The following is a 21,864-nucleotide window of genomic DNA, read 5'->3' as shown; positions in this document are numbered from 1 at the left end:
CAGTAGCTTTGTCACCTGTTTTAATGTTAGCGCCATTTGTGGGTAATAGAACAAAATAACCACTACTACTACTACTATTACAAATGATAATACTAACTGCTGGCGGTATGTTAGGCAACTTTTCTGACCATTTTGAACACTTCCATAGAAGTGCTTGTAAGTGTGAATGGTTGGCTTTTAATTGGCTGCTAGCTCCGGCTCCAACCAACATGCTTGGGATAGGCAGCAGCATGCCGGCGACCCTAAGTGAGGCTAAGCGGCTCATCGAAACACCCTCCTATGATGTGCTGTACCGTTTATGAGGCTTCTTTGCACACACACACAAACGTACACATATGAGGCTTATGTTGGTGAAACTGAAAGACAGAGTGATTCTGAATCTACAAATAATACCTTTTAAATGGTTTATAACACATTGCGGAAACTCAAAAATGGATGAAGTTACATCAATCTGTACATTCCCTAGTTCAAATCCCAAGTTTGGAGAAAAACACATTTGACGTTTTGACACATTCAGTTTTAAAATGTCCTTATGAAATAATATTGACCTGAAACTTTCAGGAAGTGTTAAACGAAAACTGGAAAGTAATTTGGAATAGCAGGTAAGGACATCATCTGAGATTTAAGTAGTTTAAAATCTGAGGAAGTTTAACATCACAGATGAAATTGGGCAAAATGGTTCTTTGGCCTTAAAGGGACAATGTGTAAGATTTAGACCGTTTTTCATTACGGACAGCAGGAGGTGCTGCGTTTACTATTGTCCGTAGCTATAATCGACATGACAGCCTCAGGAGGAGTGCTACCCCCCTTGTAATATCATTTCATGATATCCAGACCTACGATTCTATTTAAAACATACTGTTGGTATTTAAGAACACATATATTTGCAAGAATTTATAATCATCTAAATCGTACACATTGTGTCCCTTTAAGCAGACAGATTTTGTATTACAAAAATGTATAATGCTGATTTACACATGGTGTGTGTGTGTGTGTGTGTGTATATATATATATATATATATATATATATATATATATATATATATATATATATATATATATATATATATATATATATATACTGTATATGAAATGCTGTATATGAAATGCTGTATATGAAATGCTGTATAAGTATGCAATGGAATAACAGATTATTTGAAATCTCAGAGGAGCACCTGAAGGCATCATCACTTTTCCAATGGGGGTCCACCCTTCCGGCCTTTCATACATGGTCGTCAGCTCACTTTAGCACTTGGCGCGCTTTCCTCAGCTTCAGGGCTCACGCGCTCCTCTCAATGATAAGGGTCGTGCCCCTAGTGCATGTGGCTTAAACGCATGTAGCCTTTGTCCGTCCCACTGAGAGTTTCCAGGTGGATGAATATGGAGGAGCTGGCCAGAGAGAGCATCAGCCTGCTGGCTTCAGCGTCGGCCAAACCCCGGGTCGACCTTGCCGGGCCCCGGCTGGGCTCCTTGGGGGCCATCTTCATCATGCTCAAGTCCGCCCTGGGTGCGGGGCTGCTCAACTTCCCGTGGGCCTTTGAGAGAGCCGGGGGCGTCCGCAGCGCAATCGCCGTGGAGCTGGTGGGTGTCGTTCGCATTTCTTTCTTAATTTCATAACACGTGCACATCATTTATTTTAACCCACACGAGTGGTGTGTTTTTAGAAGCTTATATACATTCATCCATTTCCTTATTTTTTTACATTTTTGTTCAAATGTGTCTTTTTTTGTAGTAGTAGTAGTAGTAGTAGTAGGTTTTTTTTCTTTTTTGAAATGGGTTGTTAAATTACTTAGGTGTTCTGTCCTCAGTAATACACTGTCCAAGCATTGTGTAACTAGGTAAACATATCCGGTCTTTCCCTGAACTGAACATAATGCTTTTCACATGCTAAATTAAAGCGGATCTTATAAAAACCTTGCTTGCCAGGAATTGAATTTATCTCTTAGTTACTCTCACCATTGGTGTGCTTGCAAATGAGGCAATCAAAAACTGCTGGCATTTTTTTGTTTTGCTTCTGTGGTTTTTCCAAAACCCAGTATGATATTATGAAGGTATTAGTTTAATGTTTTTTTTTTTTATTATTATTAGGGCTCTCTGGTGTTCTTGGTCAGTGGTTTGATCATCCTGGGCTACTCTTCGTCTATCAGTGGCCAATGCACCTACCAGGCGGTGGTGAAGGAGATGTGCGGCCAAGCCATTGGTCAGCTGTGTGAAATCTGCTTCGTTTTTAACCTATTTATGATCTCTGTGGCCTTTCTCGTCATTGTGGATGACCAGCTGGAAAAATGTGAGTGGCAAATTTGGCTCTATATTTCAATTTGATAAACTTGAAATCGGCAGCATGCATATGTTATGACCGCATTACATTTACTTTGTAGTTGTAGTGCATCATCGTACAATGCAAATTACTAGGACACACAATTTCAGGGGCTTAAACGTGCAAACCCTTAGTTAACATCTCCACATCTAGCTACGTATCATCTTACTTAATGTCAATTTGTCAATAAATTCTGAGCAAAATGCAGGTACTCTGCATAAAATTGATATAATTTCTCAGTGGTAAATTATTGGTAGGCCAACATATTTTTGAAAAATACATTTTCTAATGGGGTGGCACGGGGACAAAGTGTTTAGCATATCTTCTTCACAGTGTGGCGTTTCCATGCCCACGTGGGTTTCCCACCGTCAGTCCGGCTTCCGTTCCAAAAACATGCACGGAAAGCGTATTGGACACTCTAAATTGCCCTTAGGTGTGTTTGTGAGTATGAATGCTTGTTTGTCTTTGTGTGCCCGAAAAAATAGATTGATGAATCATTTTCCAATCCATTGCAGACTCGTGGCAGCTGGTGTAATTGTCAAATTTGAGTAAAAACGATTATGAGATAGGGGAGCTGAAGACTGGAGTGTCAGTTGTGAATGTTGCAAATCAACGAATGTAGCGAACAGCTGGTGGCAATATTCAGCTTTTTTTTTTTATTTCCACACTCACAGCTGTACTGACCAGTCGCGTCTGAAACTGGGGCAAAGGGCATTCATACTGGGGCGCGTATCCAAGTAAAGGGGTGCGGTGCAACATTTGTGTGATAAAAATGTAATCTTAAAAAGAATTCCACTTTGTCTCATTGGAGTAGCTCATAATAGCATACTGTTTTTAGGATTCAACTACCAATACTAACATACTGAAAATTATTATCAAATGTTGTTGTCAAAATAACTATGAATAACTGCTGAAATTTTTGAATGGTCCACTATCACATGGCTGGGACCAGTGCAATACATCATCTATGTATGTGGGTGCGTTAGGCACATACAGGTATTGAAGTAAGCTCTCTAAAAAAGTTGAAAATGCTCCTTGCGCCCTCGATTGTTATTTGCTCAATGATACTCAAATTTGTTTAAAATCACTCAGCTCAATTGTTTAAAATTAAACAGAAGATTTGGAAGTGATGCATTACAAAAGTAATGTAATTACTGTAATGCATTACTTTTTGCTGTAACGCGCTAGTGTAAGCCATTACACACAAACATCGAGTAATAGTTAACTCAGTACAAATGACAGTAACGCGCTTTATAATGCATTAGAATATATATAGCCCTAATAATATATAATATATATAAATTCTCCTTAAACCCTTTAAATTTATAACTTTAGTTGAAACAGTTGATGACGTGAATGTAATTCATTTGCTTGCCTTGAGATGGTGCTGGTGTATTGTCAGTATGCAGAGCGCTTTGTTTAGGTCGTTTTATTTGCATGTTTTTAGTTTACATTTTCATCTATCTAGGCATGATTTACAAGTTCAATGGAGCGATAATATTTATTTTGGGATAATTTTGAGCATGTGAATTTACTTTAATGTTATTTTAATAGAATGTCACTCTGCCTTATTTGTCTAACATTCTCAGTCCATCTTTCAGATGGTGGTGAAATGGTCTTCTTGTTTGCTTATTGTGTCTGTTAGTGTGTGGCTCTCTGTATGAGCTCATCACTGGTTTGCCAGACTCAGAGATGCCCCATCACTTCTACACGGACCAACGCTTTGCCCTGGGGCTTCTGTGTGCCTTCCTCATTCTACCTATTTCTACCCCCAAAGAGATCAGCATTCAAAAATACATCAGGTCTGCATTTCAACACTCACACTACACATTATAAAATCTAAGATGATTTGATACTACATATGTATTGACACTTCAACAACAGTTGAGCAGGGTTTCAGTGAGTTTGACACCCTGACTCTCAAAAGACACGTATGGCCTAATTCAGTGATGTCCAAACTTGTTCCTCCAGGGCCGGTATCCTACATGTTTTCCAGATTTCTTTCTCAAACACACCTGATTCAAATGATCAGAAACGTTATCAGGCTTCTGCTGAACTTGCCAAAAAGCTGGTCATTTGAATCACGTTAGAAGGCTCTTGAGGACTGGCTTTGGATACCCCTAGACCAATTTAATGAGCATATTTCTCTGTGTACGTCAAGATTTTTTCCCTCATTTTCACCACCCATATCGGGGGGCGAGTTGGCCTTATACCCGCATAACTCCGAACCAGACCAACTTTTCACACATATCTGTGTTCGAATAACATGAATTTCAATGCGAAATACGTAATATCATGTCATTTACAAGGCTTAAAACAATTATATGCACCTCTAATTCGATATAGTATGCATCCGTTTTAGCGTGTGTGCACTTTCAAATACACTTTAGTCAAGCGTCACTTTTTTTTGCCTCTTTGTCAACAATGAGGCTGCATGGATAATTTTTCCAAAGTTGACCCATTATGAAAAGGAAAAGATGGCTTGACTTGTCTGTTCAATAAAAAAATGTGAGAGCAGTGGCATGACATGCATGGATGTCAGTAGGTGGCGGGAGAAACACAGCAAAGAGCAATTGATCCACACTCTGATCTCTACAGTCGTCACTTGGGTAAGGCATAATTTCTAGAGAACTCCATTTCAAACAAATTAGATGAGTCTGAAGATGACCATGGAAGAGTGACGAGGATATTTGCGCAAATGACGAGAAGGAAGGAGAGGACGTCCAGGATTTAAATGGGAGGAGCTATTTGCTTCAGATCACGCTTTTGGGGCTTAATCGTCAAGCTCATATACAGTCACGTCAAAAAAAAAAAAAAAAAAAGCATTGAAACTTAAAATTGTTTTACTGTTGCAAAATTAGTTCCAGCTTTTGCGTCTATGTGCCCCCCTCCTCCATAATTGCAACAGAATGTTTCTCAATATATAATAAAGTTATATCATTTTGTCATTTTAAAAACACACACCAAGTGTTTTAATCAGACAGCCATGATATGTGGAACCACCAGTCAGGGATGGATTTATATTCACTCAAATTAAATTTAAAAAAATAAAATAAAATCGTGGATTTGACTTTTACACGAGGTTGACTTGTACACAGAGAAGTAACTTTTAAGGCCAGAAAGTGTCAAGCTCCAGCCCAAGAGGGCCTGGATTTCCTGCATGTTTTCCAAGTTTCTTTTTCCAAAACACTTGATTCAACTGATTTGCTCATCAGCAAGCTCTGCAGGACCTTCATAATGATCCTGATCATTTGAACCAGGGGTATTAGATAGAAAGACTTGAAAAACATTAAGTACACAGGCCCTCGAGGACTGGAGTTTGACGGGTTTATGTCAATCGGGCTGGACAAGTAAAGTCATAATATAATCTATTTTATGGATTGCAGTTGTGTGTGTGTGTGCGTGCCTATTTGGCGAGGTATCGTTGTACTTATAAACTAGGCTCTGTTTTTCTTTACATTGCTCCCTAAATCGTCAACAAATAATTCACCGAATTTTTATTTATTTTTTTTAACATTGTAGGCCCCGCTGTATGATTTATTTTAGGGATGTAAAGAAACTATATTCCTCTAGGGTACACTGTTGCACTTTCTATTACAGAGTCACCTAAACGTATTGCATTGAATTTACTCAGGTGTAAATAAATTTATAAAAGTAGAACAAACAGCTACTTAAAAATATATAGGGATCTAGTTGACATTGTTGTGTGCAACTTCCTGGCGAAAAAAAATTGAGTGCAAAGTATATCCAACACCTTAAAATAATGGTTCTCAACCTTTTTTAAGTGACCCCTGTGAAATATATTTTTCAGCTAAGTATCCCTTAACCAGTGCAAATATATATATATATATATATATATATATATATATATATATATATATATATATATATATATATATATATATATGTATATATATATATATATATATATATATATATATATATATATATATATTTGCACTGGTATATACATATATACATTATTGAAACACTTTTCCCCCCCCCAAAAAAATCAAAAAAGTGTCACACCTGTCCTAAAAAAAGAAATAATTATGAATAAATATTTGTTCACAGAGAAATGTTGAACATAAAGCGTCCTGTTTTGGAATTACAGGACAGATCTCGTCACAAAAATAAATACTTAACCTAATTATTAATAAATTAAATCATCAACATAAAGTGTCAGACCTGTTTTCAAAAAGAAATAATTAGAAATGATAAATATTGGTCCACAGAAAAATCTTTAATTAATGAGTCCTCTTTTGGAATCATAGTAGAGATTAACTTTACAGGTAATGAGGGGTGGTATGTGACAAGTTGGGTAGAACCATTATTGTATTAGAGAGAATCTGAATTTTTACTTTTAATGACAGTGAATAACCTGCTGAACATAAACTTTGCTTTATGAACTTATATTTTTCTGAAACAGTTAATCAATTTTAAGTCATTTTTGGCATGTTTGTTTCATTTCAAATCTCGAGTATCCCCTGGAGTTCCTTTACGTACCCGTACCCCCATTCGAGAACCACTGCCTTAGTATTATTGTGTTTGAGCCCATATGTCCACCCAAAGACCAACATGCAGTGATCTATAGACAGCACATTTGGGGATACAGTATTTCACTTGAAAATGACTGGATGACACTGTACTTTGAAATGATTTGTATACGTTTGCTGTATTTGACTTTGTCATAGCTTTCGGTGCTATACTTGTACATACCAAGGTAGTATACTATATAAAGAGCTACTGTACCATGCATGGGTAAAATGAGTGACATGTTGACATAACCCAATTAAATGCAGTGACCCCTGTTTTCACGTCGTAATAATCCACAGATCTCATTTTTTGGAGTGATGTTTGAAATGAGGTCTCCTCTCTGTCCACTCATAGTGTACTGGGAACTCTGGCTGCGACCTACCTGACAATAGCCATCATCATTAAGTACCACATGATGCATTCTGTTCAGGTTCACATAATTCCACTCTACAGCAGCGGGTATGTACAGTCTGGCTTTGTGTGCCTTTGTGTGTCTGCCTGTGAGTGTAAGTGTGTGTGCTGTACTGGTCCGAGTGTGAATGGCACCCTGTGTGAGGCCCCACTTTAGCCCTCCCTGGCGCATTTATTACATTGGTATGACGTTAGTTCATTTGAACTAAACGTAAAGCACCTAAACATGCAATCATTATTGTGAGCATCTTCTCAGTCTTTACATGAGCCGATAGATTTCCAGTAGGCACCCTTTTCTCACCATGAAAAAAAAACATGTTATACTGTAGATAGAGCTTGTTCTTTAAAAAGAAAGCTATCTCATAGCTGTATACTTTGCTCATTTCCCCATCTTGTTTATTTTCTTTTGAAGGATTTGACCTTTTCCGCTCTGTTTACAAGCGCAACGGCATTTCCCATTCCCGTGACAACCAGTCTATCTGTTACAATTTTACTGACTGTACAAGGGGGTTCCACATAAAAAGATTAGGTCCTAATACTGGGAAACAACCGAAAACAATTTCTCACACCCACACTGTAACAATAATACAAATAATACATTTATGTGACTACCAGTCCGCAAAAAAAAACAAAAAAAACATAGCATGAGACTAGACTTGTCTGTATGCATTTTTTTTTCATCAAAGTTGCAGATTTCGGCTCTGCTTTTTCAACCCACCCTCCTTTTAAGGGACTTTTTTTTTCTTGATTGATCTTTCAGGTTTTTTTTGTGTGTGTGCGATTCATGTGGGCCACATTGAGCTAAGCAGTTGGCTGTTTGATTGTGAATGATGCACGTTCCTAAATCTTTTTTTTTTTCATTTTTCATCTTCAAAATGAGAGAATAATTGCAATGACAAGAACAGTAAGAAAAATATCTTAATTAGTTTGAAGATTAAATATCTTTGTTGCGTTGGTTGAATAGGATTGACACAAAAAAGTTCTGTTTTTACTTGCTGGAATTAGGGATTGTACAAACAGAAAAAAATGCAAGAGCATTTTGCTTTTTTTGCAGTTACTGCCTTGAATATCCGGATACAGCATGTGTTAAATTTACAATAAATTTATTACAAAATAGCTTTTAGAGCTTGACAGGTTTTGACATCAGCTTAACATGACGTCAAGGTAAATAACCACATCCCATTCTAGTGAATTATGACCACATAACAAATGAGCATGTACTTGAAATTATCTATTGAATTTTAATGCCACATTAGGTTTTAAGATGTGTTTCCCGTGCTCTTAATGCTTACAAGGGTTTCTTTCGTCTCAACATATTTGTATGTATTACCATCTCCTTTAAAAGCAAATTTGAGTCTTGGAGCTTCTGGGCCATAATTCGACTTTATTGTCACAGTAATGCTATTAAGTTGCTTGTAGGCAATATGTCTGCCATGAGTCTGATCTATAAAATCTGATTTGAATTGAGACTACTAGCATGGATAAAATAAATCACCATTCTGCTGTCCCTGATAAAAGCGCTTTCTCTGTCTTGCCTCTGAAGTTTTTACTGAGCTGCACTTGAAAAATGCACTCAATGGTGTGTGCTGGTGCCAAAACATTCTAACCAGTCCTTTTGTGTAGAATCAGCTCCTGGGCATCCACGTTCAGCGTCATCCCAACCATCTGTTTTGGTTTTCAAGTAAGTATGTCTGTACAGAAATGTATTTGCTGGCGAAGTGTTTGCAGCATAATGTTGTGACCAGCTGGTCACAAAGTGTTCAGTTGCATAGCACTTAATTGTGGCTTTCAATCAGGACAGAGAAATGTGCTCTCTTATGGCTGGCGTGCACAGATGTTACATGAAATATTTCTTCATGTTTATATTTCTTTGAATTGCACGACACAGGTGACCCTAGTGAGGATAAGCGGCTATAGGAAATGAATGGATGGAGGGATTTTAAAGTAATTAGGCAGACATGCTACTGTAGATCTGAGCTGAGTCTGGTGGGTGTTCATTGCCTTGCTCTTGAGCACCTCGGCACTAGTCCAAAAACAGATGAGCATCTCTTCAAAACATTTCGGACATTGGTTTTTAGCAATAGCGGGACTTAGAAATAACCCGAGTCTGGGTCCTCAGTGTCAGGGCTGCTTGTGCCCCAGTTAAATTAATTAATAAACAAATCATTTAAAGAAATCGTAGCGTTGTTTGGTTTCCTGTTTTTCCGCCAGTGGATGATTTAATGAGACCTAAATCTAAGTAGTTCACAAAATAGGTTGCACTTTTTCAAAATTGCAATTCTGCCAGAATTTGTTTACTGTATGTTTATACTAGGGCTGCCCAAACCCCGTCCTCGAGGGCCACTACCCTGCATGTTTTTGGTGTTTCTGTCCTCCCAAGACACCTGATTGAAATGATCAGCTCATCAGCAATATCAGTGGAAGTCTGATCCTCCATCCATCCATTTCCTACAGCCCCTGATCCTCACTAGGGTCACTAGACGCCTATCCCAGCAAACATCGGGCTGTAGGAAGGGGATTCCCTGGACTGGTTGCCAGCTAATCGCAGGGCACACAGAGACAGCCAATCCTTTGACACGAGCCTGAAAACAACCCTGATCATTTGAATCTGTTGTGTTGGGAAGACGAAAATATAAAAAAAATGCAGAATAGCGCCCCTGAGGGCCGGATATAGGCGCCCTTTGTCTATATACATGTGTACATGTTTCCATGTGCCTGCTTTTGAATACTTTAAATTTGTGCCTTGCACTGAATGTATTTTGACACAATTCTGAAAAAATAAACACATCAGCACTTGTTGAAAAAGGTCAATGGGAAACAAAATGGGTAAATGACGTCATGCAATTGATATGTGAGTGAGTGGTTAAGCACGAGAAGGTTGATGAAGGGAATGAATGTCTGCAAACTCAGTCCCTGAAACTTGCCGTAAGTGTGGCCAGTGTGTAAAGGGCACCTTGCTGACTCAGTCAGCAGCACCTAATCACATCAGAATGAGTTTTTCGTATTTATTACGCCGGTCAAGTTGCGGAAAAAGATCATCCTGTCAATTGAATTGCAGTGCAGACTTGTGTGCAACTTCCTAGGTTGCCATGGTAACCCCTGACCGATGAAGGCAGGATCTCCCAACACGAAGGGAGCGTGCAAAAGGATTAATGCGTATCCTCTCACACAAATGCACACAGAGATTTTTACCCCCTCAGGGTGAGTGATTGCTGTGCAAAGGTCTAAATAGAGAGCTGATGACATCCTGGCAAGTGGTGCTGGCTGCGGCAGGAAATGGGGAATGAGATTTAAACCAGGTAGATGGCACCTGGGATCAAGTGGGGACAAGAGTCCGTATCTTGGCCTGTTTGATGGTTTAACAGGTTTACTGGTTGTGGCCCAAATCTTTTATTTCATATCCTATTAAAGTGCAGCTCGCAACAGTGACCAGGAAGGAGATAAAAATAATAACCCGGACTTTTCTCTGAGAACACCTGAGAAACAAGAAATGTCATGTTGGGGCTCAGACCTATCTATCTCATGTTACTATAAAATATCGCCCCACAGATCGGGGCTCAGAAACAGTTATGGTTAGAAGTATCACGATGATATGTGGAGGGTTTTGGGGATAAACAAAATTAAATGACAATAAGTACATCAAAAAATGATTTTATAAAAATTGAATTACAAGCGCTGTTATTAGATTTACCAGAAGCCACTGCATGTTTTCCCAGTACTCATGTGCAGTATCAGTCAAAAGTGTATATACAGTGGTATCTCTAGTTACGAAATTAATTCGTTCCGGAAGTAATTTCGCAATGTGAATCTTTCATGAGTACAGCCGCTTTTTACATGTAAATAGCCTAATCCATTCAAAGCCCCCCTAAAATGCTCCTAAACCTTTTAAATGAATAATATTGCAACAAGATGAGACATAAAGGAAAAAGTAAGTTCATGCATAAACACATAGTGAAGGAGAATGGAGCCAACAGGAGAACAACAAAAAAGTATTCTCTTATCAAGTAATTTCCCCACCTCTAGAGACAAAACACAGATAGTGAGGCGGAGACATGACAAAATGTAAACTGAAACAGAATGTGTTTTATAGTGTAGAGTTTTCAAATAATGCAGCTTTATATCGTGAACGATGACCAGTAATGACTTTTAGTTTACAGCTGTGTGTTTTCAGGAGTTAATGGCTTGAAATCCTTGACTTTCCATTGTATTTGAGAGGATTTTAATTTGTTGAGACTTGGCACTGATTGAGGTACAAAATGTGAACAGTTTTTATTTTTAATTTGTTAAGGATTAACTACATATTTTTAGCTAAGTTAATCATCTCTATAATCACTTTAAACTTTTAAGTTGCTTAAAGCAAATCACCCGAAAAAATACCAAAGATTTAACTATCATTTTCATTCATCGAAACAATTTTAACACTCCTTGAAAGACCATAGACAGTACATTATCTAAAAAAGTCAAAATTTCCAGGAGTAAGTAAATTCCAAACTTGAGGATTATGTTCACTCTGTATGATAAACGGTACCAACTTCAAATGGTCTCAGACATATTAAGATTACAAAAAATACAATATGACTATTAAAAATAAAACACTAAGAAGTGAAAGTCATGCTAAGTCATAACATAATAAGAAAGCTGAAAAAAAATATCCTGATATGCAAAGCTGTTATCTGGGCTAAATGGTATGGTGGCCTTGGAGTGCAAATCACAAAAACAAAAATCTAAGTCAACAAACAAAGACAATCGCAAACAAGTAAAAAAGAACACAATACCAAACAACAACACAATACCGAAGATGAAACACAGCAACGCCGTTTGAATCACTGGTAGTTCTCATTTTTAAAAGAGAAAAAAACTTGTCGCAGGATTAAGGTCTTGCTCAAAGATAGACATTGTGGACGTCCAATCAGATTGCCTCCTGTCATCCAATCAACAAGGAGTCCACACCCTTCTCCCCCACACACACCAAGCACTTCCGATAGGAAAAAGTGTGCAAGAAAAAAGCATTTTTTTGCATGCTTTTTTCTTTTGCGCTCCATTTTTCTTGAGTGCTCGTTTTTTCCATATGCTCCTTTTTTCTCTTGTTGCACCTTTTTTGATGCTTTTTCTCTTGTGTGCTTTTTCGTTTGTGCAATTTTTCCTAGCGTGGTCTTTTTTTCTTACGTGTTTTTTTTTGGATGCTCTTTCTTCTTGACTGCTTCTCTTGTAATGTGTTTTTGTTTTTGCTGTTTGCATTTTAACTTGCATTTGCATTTGAGTTTTTCCTTTCTTGTTTGCAATGACCTTTTTTGTTTGCTTAGTTCTTTTGTTTTTGTAATTTGCACTTCAGGGCCATCATAAAATAGTGCACATTGAAAAATTTAAGTGACACATTTTGTTTTAATTACAATTTTTGTTGAGCAAATAATTCCATCAATATTTATTCATATTGTTAAGGAGTTAGATTTTTACATAGAATTCAGCAACATTTGAAATAATGAAGCATTGAAAATGAAAGTTTTGACTGATACTGCACACCTGAGCTTTTGCGTCGAAAAACCTTCCCCATAATATTCATTACCTAATAGCTCAACCGGTGAGTTATTGCACCTCTTCGTTCTAGACCACATCAGCAAGTCCACAGCCACTTTCACTCTGCCTTCTCAGCGAGTTATTGAAGCATTTATTTGCATGACTCTTTCAGGCAACTTGCCCTAGTGCAGTCCTTCTCAAATAATGGGGCGGGCACGTGGGGGGGGGGGCAAGGCGATGCCAGGGGGACACATCCATGTGTGCAGTCCTAGTTCATCTGGCCCCAGTCCTTAGATAAAGCTGTTGACGCAGGAAAGTGTGAGCCGGGACCTTGGCCCAGCTGTTGGTGGCGCCCGACTGGCTCTTTTTGTTATGTCTTGTAATGTGCAATGCTTTGCTGATCAAAAAGCCAGGAGGGGCGGCTGGGCGAATTGAATTAGCGTTGGAGAACGCACAAGTTCATTTGTCCAAGCTTTTTCCCTATCCATGGTATAGAAAAGTCAATCTTGACTGGTCTGAGTTACTCTTTTTGCTGCTTAGCAGCTAGGCTTGTCCTAGTCTTCTTTTAGAGATTTCTCTGACACAGTTGTTGAAAGTTGATTTATATTTATTTTTTCTTTTGTTAATGTTAAAAACGATACTGTTTTAGGTAATCTTATTCATAGTCAGTGTGGTAAAACATTTTCTTTTTCTTGGGGTGGGGGGGGGCTTTGCAAAATATAATTGAGAAGCACTGCCCTAGTGAAACAGTGCTGTGTCCATTCTCACATGGCTGTTGCACCAGTATGCTTTCAAATAATTGGTATATGGTAATGTCAGTGCCTTGGGACTGCTACGGATGCAAACTCTGGTCCCGCTCTCGGCACATGTGGCATCCACGTCAGCTCTGCCTCTGATGTTGAATGATGACAAATTCGCAATACGGTACAATTTCAATTCAGCATGGATACTTGACTCACATGAGAATGAGGCGGTGTGTTTCATCAAAAAGTCAAATACTGAGTTAGTAGGATTCGTCACTGGTCGGAAAAGTTGCTAAATTTGCAACACTGGCATGAATTTGAATGGTAAAAAAGTGGAATGAATAATATACTGTCCATATTTTTTTGCATTACAGTGTCACGAAGCATCCATTGCAATTTACAGCAGCATGGAGAACCAGCGCCTCTCTCACTGGGCCTTCATCTCTGTGGTTACTATGATTATCTGCCTCATCATTTATTCTCTCACAGGTCAGGTAACTGTTTGCTTGCCCAGAATGCTACCGAACTCACAACACACATTCCAAGACATAAACCAACACCATGCATCAGGGGATTGTACTAAGAACTGCTCTGTCCAGTAACTACAGCCGCCATATGCCAAGTATGGCTGTGGTTACGTTAGAAAAAATTTGTTGGGATATTTTTTCTCCCACAACATTGCATTTTTTTTTTCATGATTATCTATTGGTACAGGCGTTTTCTCCATAAGCACCAAATAGGATCATTTAAATTTTAGTGCTTTCATTTGTTGCTTCTTATAGGAGAAGTACTTTTTCCCGTCAGTGCTGACGAAGTGCCTCCCTCTGTAATTAGATACTCACTATTCTCGTTCATATATACCAGGCAGGTCCAAAGTCTGGCCTCGGGGCCAACTGTGGTTCGTGTGCAAATTTTCAACAGCCTGAAGCTTCTGTTATCAAATCAATAGTATATGGTCGGCCAGCACTGTTGACTACAGTATAAAATACATGTGTACAAAAAAGCTACTGTATTTTTACGGCCATTTAAAAATCTTAATTTATTGCAAAACTTGAAGAGGCGTCTTATGATGTGCTGTCGTATGTGTGCAGTGAGATCCAAAATCTGTAAATGTTGCTTAGTGACATCAATGAGCGCTCTGCTTAATTTTTAGAAACGTATTCATTCCCACATGCCGCTTATATCAAAAAGGAGAATGTGATAGAGGAGAGGATTCGGACATTAAGGAGGATGGGTGGGCATGAAACAGGAGGGAAAAAAAACCCAAAAAGAAACATTCAAGGAAGAAAAAAAATAGTGTCATTTTAAAAGAAGAAAGAAAGTCAGTAATTGCTGCTTGTTAACAACAACATACAATTTCAGTACAAGCCCATGTTGCTTACGATGGATGCTCACTCTGGGAACCAACAATTATCAAGTTGTTGAATGTTGTTGTGACTAAGCATCCAGAAAAGAACTTCAAAATAAAACCTTGCAATTCTGCTCGTGTCATATGTTAATAGTATCATAAGTAGTTTTGTTTTTGAAGGGTTGGCCGGCTTCCTCACAAAGTTTAGCTTTGACTACAATACCGTGGCTTGACGGGCATCGTCTCATATTTGTCTTACCATCCCATTTGTTGTGGTCTTCAAATATGATTTTGGGCATAACTTGAAAATGAAAATGTGCCAAATGTATACCTTTTGCAATTGAAAAAGAACAAAAAAAAACAAAATAAAAAAAAAAAAAACAAACAAGGTTTGCCCCCACTCATTTTCACCATATCCAATCTGCCCCAGGTATGTGCACTTTAGAAGCAATGCTATTCACAAGCAGTGGTGCTGTTCGGCCTATTTTAGCTTCACTTTCACTGAGGCGTGTAAGCGCTAAACGACCTTGTTAATTATAAGACTATTGCTTGCCTTGTTAACAAACAGGGCGATTAAATGCAGGAAATGAGAAAAAAAATTCACGAATAGACAATTTTTCAACAAAGTAAGTCTTCATTACTGCTGCAATCTGTAGTAAGAGTTTGTAAAGTCTAAAGCAGCGGTGTCAAACATACAGCCCGCGGACACCACTGGTCAAAAGGATTTCACAGAATCAAGTCATTTGCAGACCGTCTAGGAGTCAGATGCAACTCATTATGGGTATGAATATGAAACATTTCAGGCAAGCTGCATCATTCATGTAAGAATTGAATTACTTGAAAGTTTATTTAGGAAAGTAATTACTCAGAAAATTGGAGCAATCAAAGAGATAAAACCAAATTAGCCTGTCAGGACAACCATTTGTTATTGATTTAAAACATCATTAAGGAATATTTTGCTTCAGTCATATGGGCACATGTGCAACAAAATCTAATCATGCAGCATCACAAGTATTTTGGAGCAAACTTTTATTGAGCTATGAGCCAAAATGTCATTAAATGTCTGTAGACTACGCACAGAGTTACTACATCTTAATCATCCAAGTTGCCACTATTAAAAGCATGTGGCAATTTTTACTGTTTAATTTGATTTTAATTCCATTTAGTCCGAGAAGGTAATTTTTTTCACTAATTGTTTTTGTTGCTTAAAAATGGTGGGCTTGCTTTAATTTGCGACACATTTTGCTAACAGTTTTACATACACTGCGTACATATTTTTGGTCATTAATGCTACAAATGCATTTTTCTGTGTTTGTGAAATATATTAAAAACAGACTGCAGTTCTATTACAAATCTAAACACTAAAATGTAAACTTTTTCACAGTATGATCATTCTTTGAGAGTTGCTTGTAAAATGTGCCAATACACAACCTCTACCTTAGCTACCTGTCCATAAAGCTTAGTGATGCCCCTGCCCGCTAGTTTTTTAGAAATCATGTTCCATGACACACAGCTAATATAAATTGTCAATGAATGACACTTCTTTGGTGTGGGCACACTCTTTCATGGCTTACATACGTTATTCTGATGTCTGGATGGAGAATCCACAAATACAAAGTAGAAATCCAACAATTTACTCAAAGTCAGACAAATTCGCCCTGATTGGGGCAACACATGTATATGTGCTTTCCAAAATGCATTTACTTCTTACAATACAACTTACAAACAGTAAAACAAAACAACACCCACAAAAACATAAATCCATTTGGGGATGATGGCAATAATTTCCATAATTCAATTCTGGATATTTGAAATATTGATCATTTCAAGGCCCATTCAGATAACTGCCAAAACAAACCATTTGCAATTATTATTGTAATGCTACAGCCGTATTCAGCTTTCATGTCATAATTAGCAATAAACTATTTAGGAAGTTGAACAAAGACGTGGTCTCTGAATGATTCATGTACTTGGTCCCAGTGAATGCTTCAGTATGTTTGTTGTACTCCCTGGCTGTTCATAATGTAATATTTGAATGACACTCATTCGCTCTTCTACAAGAAAAAGACTTTTCCAGGCTTGCCTGAAAACTGAAAGACATTAAGAGATAAAAAAAAAACACACACACACACACCTACACACACCACACACACACACACACACAACAAATGTTCCACTTTCCACTCGTCTCAATAGACAGTGTTCAGATAAATAAGGAGATGGGATATCAGTGGTTCACAGCGTTAAAAAACGAGATATTGCTAAGAGTAATTGGTAAGTATTTCATTCACAGTATAGCTCTATTTCTTCACATGACCTCACTTGGAACTTCATCTGTATTGGACATGACTAAAAACCAGGCGTTCTATTGCAACTATTATATGAAGAAATGGTATATTGCTAAAGTACAGGGTGTTCCAAATTGTTTGACCCCATTTCAAAGGCCAATATTTTGACAATTTTCATTGGAATGACCTCAAAGCACACACAGCTTGTGTAGAAACGTTTCATGTTTTTGTGTGTAACGTTTGGCAGTTCTACCGTTTCAGGTTAAGAAATGCCGTTCACTTCAAAAGAAAAGGCATTTTGCATGTTAGAGTATGCTCTGACTCAGTCACCGAAGACAGTGCAGCGTGTCTTCTTCACAGATTTTGCAAAGAGGGCACCGACTACAAAACAAATTAGGACCATAAATTTCCAGAAAAGGGCTGCTTCTGCGTACAGCCATCAACGTGTGCACAGTCACAGGCGGCACTCATATTAAACATTTATGAAAATCTGTCATAGAACCAACAAATATTTGTAATTTTCTTTGTAAATTTAACCAATGAAACGTATGACCTTCAACATAGAGTGCATTTAGTTTCATTAAGATCCATCAAGTAGTTTCCGAGATATGGGACCCCATTTAGAATGAGGTCAGCCATTTTGGAATACCCCGTATAACATCACATTCCCTCCTGGGTTACATCATGGTGAAGAAGGAACACGTTTCTGAGAAGTTCAGAATGTCAAAGTGCAATCTTCTCAGACACTTTTTTTCACAAAAGAATTGGCCAACTGAAATCTGTGGTGAATCGTTACATTAATTTTGAGGACGGTAATGCATTTTCTGCCAGTTTACAGGATATCTATGACAGATGCACAGGGTTATGATAGACCTACGATAAATAAATGAAATAAAAATAATCAACAAAAATAGCCTGCAAAACACATAATACCCAAATATAGCCAGTCAGTATATCTTGACCAACAGCCATACACAACCATAACCCAGAGTGCTCTTTCACAACAGGTACAGTATGTGTGTTTGTTAGCATGGGGAGTAAAAATACCCTCTTTATCTTTTGCAGGGGTTTATGGGTACCTGACATTTGGGAAGGATGTGAAGGCCGACATTTTGATGTCATACATGGGCAATGACATTCTGATGGTCATCGCCAGGCTCCTTTTTGGAGTCTCTATTATCACCATCTACCCCATCAGTCTGCTGCTTGGCAGGTTAGGGGCATTTCTCATTGACTGTTATTTGTAGGGGTTTTATCTCAATTCAAAAATCTAAAAATATGGAGTGTCATATCTTTTCATTGCCAATTAAATCATCTAAAATCCATTTATGTTTTTTCTATTTTTGCACATACTGTAAGATCAGTGATCCAAGACCCTCTGATGAGTTGGTGGCGGAGGCGCGGGAAGGTGCTGACGGTCAAGTTCGAAAGCCGCAGTCGGTACATACTGACGTTTTTGTGGATAACTGCAACACTTATCATCGCTGTGTTTGTACCAGACATTAGTAAAGTCATCAGTGTCATTGGTGGGATCAGTGCCTTTTTCATCTTTATCTTCCCAGGTAATGGCTTGTTTTGTGTCCACTTTTTTTTGGAGGGTCAAACGTACCCGCCTAAATCTTTTGTGTGTTTGACTAGGACTTTGTTTGGTATTTGCCATGCAGTCCGAACCAGTGTCTCGTAAAACGAGGTGAGGAAATAATTTGTTAGTTAGCCTTGTGTATCATTTTATACCTTTGATCCAACATCCACTTCTCGGGGTTCTGCGCAGAGGTGGGGAATACTCAATGTTCGTAATCACAAGAGGGAGGACTTCTCCGCCGTAGAAGTCGTCACAGTCAACTTCAATTATATACAAAGGGGCTTCAACAGGAATAAGATTTAATGCACACAATACAGTGTTCCCTTGTCGCTTTGTGCTTCCCTTTCTGTGGCTTCGGTGCTTTGCGTATTTTTCGTAAAAAAAAAAAAATATATATATATATATATATATATATATATATATATATAATGTATGTATGTATGTATGTATGTATGTATGTTGACTGACACGGATTATTAAAACCGTAGATGCAGTGTTTACGTCACTGCTTTACGGCAGGCAGTGCCTACCCAATGTACTGCAATAACACTCCCACGCTCAGTCTAACGTGGAGTCCCAAATAATCTAACAGCGTGTAAATAGTTGCAAGTCTTGTTCAGACGAAAGTAAGACCACTTCTGATGAAAACTATTTGTCATTCTACATCAATGGAGTCATAGGGTTAGTGAGTGAGAGAAAGCTGTGCCGAGACATACCTGTGGGAAGGTGTGGAGGGGGGAGTGCGCGTGGACATGTATGAGGCATGTGGTGAAGCGATGTGTAAAATAAAATAAAATGAATTGAAATAATAGGAGCGGCTTGGTAGCGTAGTGAATAACACGTCCGTAACCACAGTTGAAGGGACACGAGTTCAAATCCAGCTCGCTTCGGCCTTCCTGTGTGGAGTGTGCATGCGAGTGCATGTGGGTTCTCTCCAGGCAGTCCGGCTTCCTCCCACACTCCAAAAACATGCATTGGACATGGACAAGTAGTTCAGTATGGTGACAGGGGGGTGGGGCTCGGCGCTGTGGAAACTTGGAGAGAGTTAGCGGCCGCTAGCTACAATCTGGCGCACTGTTATGTTGTGTGTAGTTAAAGAAAGTAAAGCTTGTGCCCTAAAAGAGACACATGCCTGTTCAGCCTCTGCACTAATATTAGGAGATGTGCATGGTGAAGAAAGGTAGGACATTTCATACTTTACTTATGTATGTACAATGTCCATCGGGGGCAAATTCTATTTCATGAAATTCTTTTATTGCAAGGGTTTTCATGTCACCACTAACACACACAAAAAAAAGCAAGGGAACACTGTATATCAGACCTGCCAAACTGTGAATGTGGTGCTTGAAATGTGAGCAAAATTAGGATCCAGAAGCAGCCTGGACACAGATGTTGAAAAGTAAAAAGTCTTTATCCACAAAAACTCAATGTAACTACAGCGACAGCTTGAGAGCTTGACGTTCTGACAATTTGTTATTGAACAACTCAAACTTAAACACTCAGAAAACAACGTTCTACACCTAACCCTATGTGGTAAAATAAGGAACACAGACAACATCATAACTCCAATCAGTCACCAACAGTCAAAACTCCGCATTGGTCATGTACAGTGATCTCTCGCAACGTCGGGCTTCTCCTATCGTGACCTCAGTGCATCGCAGATATTTTTTTTTCCAAAGGACTGTTACCTGTGGCTGATATCTGTCAAATGTGCGGAAATTGCACATGTACATGTACATGTAATTTTACATGTGGGGGCGTGGGCAGATACAACAAAGATGGCCTTTCATGCAAAATGGGCGAGGGGCAGGGGTGGTGACAGAATGGCAGTGACCTGTCATGCAGAAATGGGTGGGGGGTGGGGTTGGTATGCTCAGTACTGCAGTCGAGAGGTTGGGCCTCATTGAAAGCACTCAGCTAAGTGTTCAATAAGAAAAATAAAGTTTGTGTCCCAAAAAGACACTGTTATACCACCATACTAAAGTTAGAAGATCACCGGGTATGGGAAAAAAGGTGCGGATTATTTTATTAGACGTATTTCACACACTTTATTTATACATGGCAATTGTCCGCAGGGGTTCTTCATTGTTCGCGGGGGGGTTGGTCCCCATTAACTAAAAACTATTACTGTTTTTTCACATGTTTTATGGATTTTCATGCACCTTAGTTACAAAGGGTCTTGTAACTGGTTTATTCAATATTTGTTACAATATTTAAGGTCAATTCACAGTGTAAGAACGTGAAGCTCTCAAGCTGTCTTTCTACCGCTCCTTTTCTGTATCTTGTTTGCTTCTAGGTGCAAATTCTGCTCCTCATATTACACTACCATCCTTTGTGTGTGCATATTTTTGTCTTTAAACTAGGTTTAGGTTTTAGTTATTTACCATGCAAGGAAAAAAGCATCACATTTTTACATCCATCGCTATCTTATCTGTGACCTTCTCTTTTTCAGAATTGTCTTCACACTTTGGGGGGTGGTCACACTGCTTTGTGGTGCATTCATTTTTGGCCAGAGTACCACTATTGCTGTCATGCAGCTCCTTGGAAAGATCTGACACTCAGGACTAGATTTTTTTCTTGGCGTCCCTCAACATATAGGTTCTTCACATTTGGATTTAAATGTGTCCTTGAAAGCCTTGATGAAAAACAAACTATGCTGTAAAGTTCTGAAGTCTTTCTTGGTGTCCTCTATTGCTGCTTTGAGTTGGGTAAAATATTCATGATCATGAAATGCACCATGATATGAATATGCCCACCTTTCCAAAGTCAGCTTCTGCAAAAGTAATTGTAATGTAGGTTGGTCATTGATTTGAAATATATTTAATACTTTATTCCAAAAACTAGGGTGCTTAATGTTGTCAATATGGTATGTTTGGGGGTTGGAATTTGGAGTCTGCATGCTACTACAATGTAAAGACATCTAATAGTTGATCATGATGGTAGCCTAAGAATTTTCCTTTCTGTAGAAAAAAAAAATATGTTCTAGTGTATAACTACTGTCATAGTAGTTTCTTTTTTTCTTTTATTTTTTTTATTTTAGGGTGTGTTAAGAAAAACTGCATTGAAATTGGTGACTAAATGATCGAATATTAACCCTTTCGCTACTGATTCCTTTTTTTTCTTGA

The 21,864-nt window shown here is 38.4% G+C and overlaps 1 protein-coding gene across 1 annotated transcript; it reads left to right on the top strand.

The window, feature by feature from the left end:
• The first annotated feature begins 1,380 nt into the window (after positions 1–1,380).
• On the top strand, positions 1,381–21,576 carry slc38a8a (solute carrier family 38 member 8a). The gene is made up of 10 exons (XM_088416563.1): positions 1,381–1,581; positions 2,089–2,287; positions 3,963–4,119; positions 7,208–7,312; positions 8,888–8,945; positions 13,896–14,010; positions 18,223–18,370; positions 18,517–18,719; positions 18,796–18,847; positions 21,192–21,576. Exons 1-10 carry the CDS (start codon positions 1,381–1,383, stop codon positions 21,292–21,294), a joined length of 1,341 nt encoding a protein of 446 aa, XP_088272689.1. The 3' UTR covers positions 21,295–21,576.
• The last annotated feature ends 288 nt before the right edge of the window (positions 21,577–21,864 follow it).

The sequence above is a fragment of the Hippichthys cyanospilos genome, chromosome 6 (genome assembly GCF_059441005.1).
Source record: "Hippichthys cyanospilos isolate Australia breed blue-spotted pipefish chromosome 6, RoL_Hcya_1.0, whole genome shotgun sequence".
NCBI lineage: Eukaryota > Metazoa > Chordata > Actinopteri > Syngnathiformes > Syngnathidae > Hippichthys > Hippichthys cyanospilos.
This window is presented reverse-complemented; position numbering and strand designations above follow the sequence as displayed.